This window comes from Patiria miniata, unplaced genomic scaffold (genome assembly GCF_015706575.1).
Source record: "Patiria miniata isolate m_02_andy unplaced genomic scaffold, ASM1570657v1 HiC_scaffold_6, whole genome shotgun sequence".
In the NCBI taxonomy this organism is placed as follows: Eukaryota; Metazoa; Echinodermata; class Asteroidea; order Valvatida; family Asterinidae; genus Patiria; species Patiria miniata.
This window is the reverse complement of record NW_024037073.1, coordinates 6452285-6462015: the sequence shown is the minus strand read 5'-3', so window position 1 is coordinate 6462015 and position 9731 is coordinate 6452285. Positions and strand designations below refer to the sequence as shown.

The 9731-nt window shown below is 43.3% G+C and overlaps 1 protein-coding gene across 1 annotated transcript; it reads left to right on the top strand.

Annotated features, from left to right (window-relative positions):
* Window positions 1-2622: 2622 nt before the first annotated feature.
* On the top strand, window positions 2623-7630 carry LOC119743460 (steryl-sulfatase-like). The gene is made up of 6 exons (XM_038219868.1): window positions 2623-2815; window positions 2942-3342; window positions 5113-5235; window positions 5642-6331; window positions 6697-6978; window positions 7212-7630. Exons 2-6 carry the CDS (start codon window positions 3012-3014, stop codon window positions 7604-7606), a joined length of 1821 nt encoding a protein of 606 aa, XP_038075796.1. The 5' UTR covers window positions 2623-2815; window positions 2942-3011; the 3' UTR covers window positions 7607-7630.
* Window positions 7631-9731: the final 2101 nt, after the last annotated feature.

Sequence of the window (9731 nt, the reverse complement as noted above, 5' to 3'; positions counted from 1 at the left end):
TTTAAATGTAAGAAGTTCGCATTGTACTTTTTTTGTTGAATAGAAATGCGGTCACATACAACGATTGAAACGAACGAAGTCCAGAAAGTAGGTCGCTTTTTGTTATGTGCACATGCATCGCGGGGAATCCAACGTTCCTCCTGTATACATGTGCACTGTTCGGATGTCTGGTTTGTAATCATCGTTGTGACCTCTATTAATTCAAAATTGTTCATGAAGAAAAATATTGTATAGGCTACAATCCGTCCATACACATATTTAGTTTACCCCCAAAAGGGTACGCGTAACTGTCGCTGCCTGTCCAGCTGTTTTGTTGGTCGGTTGATTTGAAGATAGACAGAACGCGTCTCCGCTTTTTTCTTCAAAATTAATTATAGAGACGACAAATTTGCTGATTTATTTATTCAATTCCTTGAATGTAGAGTCATTTAAGAGCCTTTAATGTACAGACACGTAAAACATGTATTACCGTCCCGCCTGCAGGCTACTACGTACATAATGTGATGGATGGTTTCCAAGGCCTCTTCCTAATCCTATTGTATTCTGCACGGGATAGGGCCCTACATTACAATTCCCAGGGTGTATTGTTGTTGGTCATTGCTCGGTATACCTAGATCGGTGTAACAAAGGTTGAGATCATTTCACTTGATTGTAAAAAAAAAAAAGTATACATGTACAGTGACCCTGTTGAGCAGTCTTCCATTACACATTGTGGAGTACGCCATTTTTTTTTCATTTCTGTATGATCAGAATGCATTTTTCGCAAGTATAAGGCCGGTTTAGGGTCAGCACAAAATAAACAATTACAAAAATGAGCCTACAACTTATGCAGTTCACCGAATCATACAAGACACAGTCGATATTAAGTGCATTTTCAATTAACCACCGCATAAATTATGTGGATATGCTTTCAATATACCATCTGTCACATGCGTGCAACACAACAATAGACCACAATCATAACAGTGTTTGAATTTGCAAGAACTGACCCAACCTCGACTCCATGGGCGCGTGCGCGTTCCTAAGATCGCGCCAGGCATGATGGGAACCAACATAATATGGCGCAGCAAGATCGTATCCATGGAAACGAAGTCGGAACTGACCCGGAATCTATAAATCACATAGCCAGTATCAACGTATAATGTTTATCTGTTTTACTGTGGTCTTGGACGAGGACTCGAGCCTGCATTTAACCTCATCACAATATCACCATGTCTAAAGGTAGGCTACCAAAAGTTTCACTACCTTTTCCAATTTGCGACTTTTCAACTCACACACGACATATGGCATTAATTACTTGTCCTTTCATTTAATTTCCTCCCGGAAATGATGGATCAGAGGCCTGTGACGGGAATTTTTTGAGAAAACTGTAGAATTAGAATTCTGAGGGAAAGTGCACGTGATCAACCGTGCGGCGTGCGGACTGAAAGAAAATCCCAAACTGTCCGGCGGAAATCGAAACCAGTTCATAAGGAACCATTGTGCTATTAACATGCTCGATTAGTTTGCAATTGCATATGTTTATTTTGGCGGTTTGCTTGTTGAGGTTATGGCAGTTATAATATATAAATGCCACGATGGTTCAATTTTGTTTAACGCCCAATTTCTGAGGTAGTGGCGTTCCTACTTTTGCTGGTATCCAGACTGATCTCAACATATGACCTCTATGATCTCACAGTGTCTCTTGTGGATTAGACTGGTTAATACCTACTTCACTCACCGACTATCACTTGTGAATTAGACTGGTTATCACTCACTGACTGTCACACCTGGCACCGCGTGATTCATGCACTTTCACGACACGTGTAGGCAATTAGTGAAGTCTCCATGATGAGCGAAAGTGGATTGTTCATGTCAATCTCATGACCACTGAAGCTTATATTTTACGAACTTTTTAGCCGCCCTAACTCATTTAAATAAAAAATTGTGCACACTGTGGGACCAGCTTTACTGTTTGCCCAGTCTTGTTTGTAGGTCTTGCTCTTTTGCCATCACCGCAAAATAACCATGGTGTTAATTGGGACATGCTGCTGTTATTTAGACAACAATGTCCCAGAAAAGACTGTGCATGATTATCTCTCAACGGTTAAAATGCAAAAGCATTAGAATTTATTGTCGAATGGTCTTCAGCGCGCTATGGGTGTGATTCCGTTTAACACAGCGAGTCCACGGGTTTTTGCACGGGTTTAGGCAGGATAGAAAATCGCGCCCATGTATACGTTATATCGATTTCAAATGTGACGTCATCGGGCTTTTATTTCTCATAATGTGATTACGAAAACGAGATGAGGAACGGTCTTTAAAAACTCTGAATATTTTAGTGTTTTATTGACGCTTTTTGTTTGTTTTTGAAATTGCTTTGTTCCTTGCTCTATTATGTGGAGACAAAGCTTGTTACCCATTCGCCAATGGAGCCCATCGTACCTATACCTTGTCAAACCCTCATTGGTATGATGCACCGGTGTACTGCGAGGCCAAAGACGACTTGACGAGTGTACATCAGTATAAATCCAGTTATATACGACATGTCCTTGATCAGTATTACTGGTAGACCTGTATATAAGCCATGCATGGCCAGTTATTACGAACATGTTTTATTTACGTTGTTTATGATTATCACTTGAACTGCTTTTGCACGTACCTAGTTCTATTTGTCCTCATTGCACTTCCCCCTGTATTGCGTAAATGGAGCATCGTGGCTATATAATGTTTCGTAGCAATTTATCGTTATCGCAACAATTTTTCACACGGAAAACAGAATCGATTGGCAAACAAATTTATGAATATAAACAAACACTTGTCACGGGTGCAACAGGTGCGTATAGTTTAAATTACTATTTATACCTTGAACATTGAACCCACGTTGATTTTGTTTGCGAAACCGTTTTCGCATACATGTTTTATGATAGATAGAGCCTAACTGAGTGAATTTTACCTACAGCGAAGCCGAGAGTCTTGTGGAGAAGTGTTATTCCTCTTGGTGAAGTAGACCAAGAAGCACTACTCCGAAAATGAGGGATTTCAGCAAGGTTCTGGGAGGTAGCCTGCAGGGCACCAGATCGCGCACTACATCGGCCAAATTGCTTGTTTTGATTCTTGCGTGGGCGTTTGCTCCAGCCGCACGTTGTGGCGACGCGGAATCTCGTCCGCCGAACGTTGTACTTTTCATAATGGATGATGTCGGGATGGGAGACATTGGATGCTTTGGTAACGACACGATCAAGACGCCTAACCTCGACAACTTGGCCCAGGAAGGAGCCAAACTGACACAGCACATGGCCCTGCCGTTATGCACGCCCAGTCGAGCTGCGCTGATAACTGGTCGGCTGCCAGTCCGATATGGTAAGTCGTTGCTCGTATAAAAGGAATGCCACTGATTGCAGCACAAATACGTTTCTTATTACCATTCAAAAGTCTTTTGGGAACAAAAGGCCGAAGTTGTTAAAATAAATAAAGTTAGCTTGGTTCCACGCGGTAACTTTTAAAGGCATAGAAAATAGCGCTGTATACACCACGAGATATTACTGTATGGCTTAGGCCTAATACATCTTAAAATGTGTGTGCTAAATGCTATATAAGCCATTTCACACTATCAAAAATTCCCGTATTGGACCCGGGTCGAAAACGGAGATTTTAGCAATCCCTTTCACACTAGCAAGAATCCGACACGGCTCCTACACAGGGTACAGTGCTCTACCCGGGTAAAATCCTACCCTGGTCGGGACCAGTGTAGACTGAGGCTCTACCTGGGTAGACAATCGAAATTTGTAGCTTACCCGTGTAAAGATTGGTAGTGTGAACGATCTCCGTGTTGCGCTTGACACGGTTTGCTCCTCCCCATTACTAGGGAGACAAGCAACAGTTGTACGCGGGACAAAGGCGAAATCTGCACACGTGCCAGTGATCAATTTAACATGCACAGTGTCGCGACCAAATTCGGTATTTCATTGTAGCATGGATCTATTTAATAGCTCCATGATTGTAGCAACCGTGACAGTTGTAGCCCAAAAATCGAGCTACGCCGGACCTCGACAGAAGAATGGTTCTAAGTCCCTCAATATTCTTTGTCAGGAACCAGTCTTACCGCGGTTCCATTCACTCGTACCCGTGTTGGCTATGCGTAGTGTGAACGTTTCACGCGTTGCACACGAGTAAAACGGCCCGTTATACACGGCCAACGTTAGTGTGGACTCGCTAAAAGTAGTGAGGACGTTATGTCTTTCCAACCCGTGTTCGATCTTACCCGGGTACGCTATCGGCCTATTAGAAGTGTAGATATCTACACGGGTATACATGGTAGTGTGAACATGCCCATAGACACAGAACAAAAGGCTGATATGTTTCTTAAGACCTTCCGATGTTATCATTAAATGAATTCGTTCATGATAACGAAACAAATTCTTCGTCAAAACAAAATGTCACTGAGGTAGAAATATAAGCGAAAAAGGTACCACTGCATGCACAAAACTGATTTATGACTCATTAATGATATTTGATTAATGAATACATAGATTGGTTGCGGTACCCGCTGCTATATCAGATTCAAACCAGCCAGCCGACCCCGGCAAGCTCGGTGGTCGAGTGGTAAGACGTCTGCAGTAGTAAGCAGGAGGTCCGATGGGTGGGTTCGAGTCCCACCCGAGTGTTTTTTTCTCACAATCACTCGGGACAACACTGAGTATACAGTGTCTGGCAAACCTAATATTGAATTAATGATATTGCGTTTCCTCGTATAGGTCTAACTGATTAGGAGTCTCGATACTGCTATCGAATTGATAAGAGTCTGGATTGTAGGTGCACTTACCGACGACAGTCCGACTTTAATCAATAGTCTACCTTTGTAATCAAACAAGACCAAAGAGTTACATGAAATTACTACAGCTCGGAACAAAACCTTAGTTATAAACTGTAACGGCATTAGATAGTTGGTGAACCGTTGCAGAAGGCCTTGGGCCTGGTTTCTGCCGTAGGCCTTAACTTAAGTTTCTTCCTCAACAAAAATGTAGAATCTTTGAACTATGTCTTTTTACAGCCCCCCCCCCCCCCAAAGGGGCATTGAAAGAATTACATGGATTTATCAAAGTTCGCTTACCAAGTTTGGTCGTCTTATAGGTATGGGGGCCGAAGGAAGGATGAGGGTGTTTATTTACATATCGGCGCGTGGTGGTGTACCTTCTAACGAAACCACGGTTGCCGAATTATTGAAAGACGCTGGATACGCTACGGCCATGATAGATTGGTGTGTTAGGCAGTGGTGTAAGGGTGGGAGGGGGAGCATTTGGATCCCCACTCAAGGCCTGTAGCCCTACCCCTTGTGTCCCCACTCAAAATTTAGAGAAAGGCAAAGGTAAGCTTTTTGTTGTTAAAACCCATTGAAGCCCCCTTTAAGAAAACGAGGCCTAATAGTGGTCTGCAAATTGGACTCCAGTTTACTGGCACTAAATAAACGCATAGATTTTCACGTGACTTTGTTTTAATAAAGAAGTGATACGATTTTGGACCCAGGTGATAAAAATACAACTTTTAACAGTTTCATTTGCAAGTTTATTGCAAGTTTACCCCCATTTCACACAAAATCCTTCTTTTTTTGTGTGAATATAGTTCTTGATGTCGTTTCCTCAATACTTTCCCTTTCCAACAGGCAAGTGGCACTTGGGCATTTCATGCACCGATGAGAATTCCTGCTCCGATCCTAATTCGCAAGGATTTGACTATTTCTACGGCCTTCCCATGACTAACCTACGGGACTGCGGAACGGAGAGCACCGTCTCCTATGCCTGGGCCAAGCTGCGAAGGGTATACGCCAAGATGGCGTACTCGGTACTTGGCGCACTGGCAGCCGCCATGCTCCTCAAGTGGATGGAATTAATTGGCTACAGGAGCGTTGTGCTGTTCCTGTTTGTAGCCCTCGCTGCCAACGGTTCACTCTTGATGTACTGGAAGGCAATCAGGATCAACTGCGTCCTGATGGAGAACCGTGAGATCGTGGAGCAGCCACTCCAGTACGATCACCTGACCGAGCGCCTGCACAGCCGCGCCGTCCAATTCATGGAGAGCCACCAGCAGCAGCCCTTCCTGCTTGTCATGTCCTTCGTACAGGCTCACACGGCGCTTTACAACAACGACCTGTTCCGCAACCACAGCGTGCACGGCAGCTACGGGGACAACCTGGAGGAGATGGATTGGAGCGTCGGGGAGGTTCTGTCGTCACTCAAGAAGCTGGGCCTGGAGAGAAACACCTTTGTGTATCTGACGTCAGATAATGGAGGTCACGTGGAGGAGTTCACAGACGATGGCGAACGAGAAGGCGGCTGGAACGGAATCTATAAAGGTATTACAAACTCGATATGTGAATCAGGTGTCCCTATACAATCCAGCTTTTTAATATATCGCCGATCTTAATAACACCTTTAAAAGGTAGCTTGATTAGTTTGTTCAAACTCAACAATTAGGGCACAGCGAGTTTGATTCCAGCAGGTTGTCTGCCCACTCAGAAGCGATATATAGTCATCATTGCACTTTATTCGCTTTCCAAAGCCAGAAAAACTGAACACAAGTGGTTTCATCATAATATCGAGACAACCATATAGCAGTCGTTATATATACGGCAATGAGAGTGATCACTGAGTAAAATCTTGAAGAGTAAGCATATGACTTTGAAAATGGAACCCGTGACTTTGGGAATTTCTTATATAGGAGGCAAAGGTAACACATGGGAGGGTGGCATCCGAGTTCCTGCCATCGTCAAACTGCCTGGCGTCATCCCGCCAGGCACCGTGGTGTCTCAACCCACCCACCTACCGGACGTCTTACCAACAGTGGCCCGAGTCACCGGAGTCAAGCTGCCCACTGACAGGATCTTCGATGGTCGGGACCTCATGCCATTACTGACTAACGACAGTAGCGAGATGACACATGAGTTTATGTTCCATTACTGTGGAGTCTTCATCAACGCGGTGCGGTACACGCCAGAAGGGGGTAAGTAATTGCATGATGGAGGAATTTTACTATAATTTTATAATGAATGAAAGAGTACAATGCATTCATCTTATTCTACCGTAGAACTGACCCCCAAATTGGGATAGAAATACGTCATCACAGTATAAATGTTTCGTTGCAATAATAGGCCTACTTCTCATCGTGTACCACAGCTCGGAATTGATCAATTCACTGTGTTTTATTGACAGGTATTGTTTATGCCTCTTACGCAGGTGACACCACGTACAAGGTTCACTACACAACCAGTCGTCTCATTCCGGGGCCCCATGGCGTGCTGGGCTGCTTCCAAACCTACACGTGTGATTGCACGGGCTGGAGCACGGACCAGCACGACCCGCCCCTAGTGTACGACCTAACCAGGGACCCCTCGGAGGCTAGCCCGCTGGACAGCAAGGTCCCAATAGTCGTAGAGGTCATCGGCAAGGTGGAGGAGGCGGTGTCCAGACACCGTTTGACGATTCCCGAGCAGCAGTCGCATCAGTTCAGCGTTCTGCAGACGTTCCCCCGTCCCTGGGATCGCCCGCGCTGTGGGAGCTTTCCCTTCTACACCTGCACCGATCCGTATCTGAATCATTTTAAAGCTGACAAGAAAAAGACTCCAAGATAGTATATATTTTGGATTCCATTTATTCTAGTAGCGTATCCGTATTTTCAGTCAGGGAAGGCACAACTTCTGAAAAACAAACCCCCACTTTTTGTCTTTCGTAAAAAAAATACACCTCTTAAAACAGGGGAAGTATTTCTTTTATTTCCTAAAAAGAAATGAAAAAAAGAGGACCAAATGCCCCTCTGGATACGCTAAGCTAATGTCGCATCGTCCTGGGTCAAAATTACATGGTTTTAACTGTGTAGTTAATTTCAATCATAGTAAAGTATCGGTATTTTCACTGAACATAGACAAATTAAGTAAAACTTAATGCATTTTATGGCTGACTGGTCTCGCTGTTAGCACAGCGTAGCCCGTTAAGAAGGTCGAGCTGTGCAACGTGGCAGACAGTGCAAGATTATGGTTAGGCCTCCTCTACAGTGCTTCCCTGCTAAATTAACTGGTAATCACCCTGAATGTCACTTAACGTTATGTACGCTTAATGTTCGTTCACTGAAAAATAAGTCTGCTGATTTTGTGGATTATGTTTGCACCAGTGGAGCTGACATCTTTGCACTGACTGAAACCTGGTTATTAAGGACATCGATTCTGCTCTTAGATCTGAAGTAACTCCGTCGGGTTTCAAGCTCGCAGATCACACACGTGAGAGAAGGAGGGGTGGTGGTACTGCTCTCCTTCTATGGGAATCGTTGGAGGTTAAAAAGATTGCCGCCGCAGAACAGACGCCCTTTGAATTCTCGGAATGGCTTGTGGGATCTGGATCTCAGCAGCTACGCGTTGTTGTCATTTACAGACCACCCTATTCAACTATATAACCATCCAGTTACAATGACTACATTTCTACAGGAATTTTCCGATTACCTGGAATCAGTTCTGCTGACTAGCGCACCACTGATAATTACTGGGGACTTTAACATTCATGTGGATGATGCTGACAACTATGAAGCAATACGGTTTTCTGAGCTACTGGAATCATTGAACCTTACACAGCATATTGATCAATCAACTCATGTTCTAGGACATACATTGGATTTGATCATTACCCGTAAATCAGAGACAATAATTGAACATACGCCTGTTGTTGATTATTTATTCTCAGATCATTATTCCATTTTGTGTAAACTTATTTTAAACAAACCTGATTTATCTGTAAAGGAGGTATCTTATAGGAAGATTAGCTCTGTAGACATGGATATGTTTAAGAATGAAATCTCTGAATCTGATTTGTGTAATAATGACTCAAGCCAAGGTAAATCTGATGATCTTGACCATTTGGCCATTTCATATAATACCATCCTTAGTGACATTGTTGATCATCATGCTCCTGTTGTTAAAAAAACCGATTATTGCTCGGCCCTGTGTACCATGGTTTAATGAGGAAATCAGAATTGCTAAGAAAATGCGTAGAAAAGCTGAAAGGAGATGGAGAACAACTGGGCTTCAGCGTGATTTTGATTTGTTTAAGTTGAACAGAAATAAGGTCATTTTCTTGATGAACAATGCTCGTCAGGATTACTATTCCAACCTGATTAATGAAAATAGTGGTGATCAACGGAATTTTTTTCAGGTTAGCAGGTCTCTGCTCAATCTTAACAAAAGCTCTCTTGTGCCACCGCACACCGATGATTCGATTCTTGCGAATGAGATGGGTAATTTCTTTGTTCAAAAGATTTCCAATATCAGGTTGAGATTGAGTAATGAGACCTGCTCACCTCAGTTATCTTCCTCCACACCCTCATCACCTAGGTCTGGGGGAACATTGACCGATTTTGTGCAACTTTCTGAAGATGTAGTTCGTAAGCTCATCTTAGGTTCTAGTAAGAAGTGTTGTATCCTTGACCCTATTCCAATGAAGTTACTTATTAGTTCTTTAGATCTGTTATTGCCTGTTATAACCAGAATGATCAATTCCTCTTTATGTACTGGTCATTTCCCAGCAGCCTGGAAATCAGCAGTGGTTTTACCATTGCTTAAAAAGCCTAGTCTAGACTTAAAGATTGAAAATTTTAGGCCTGTTAGTAATCTTCAATTCATATCTAAGTTGGTGGAAAAGGCAGTCGCATTCCAACTACAATCTCATTTAACATCGAACGGTTTATATCCAATTACTCAGTCGGCCTACCGT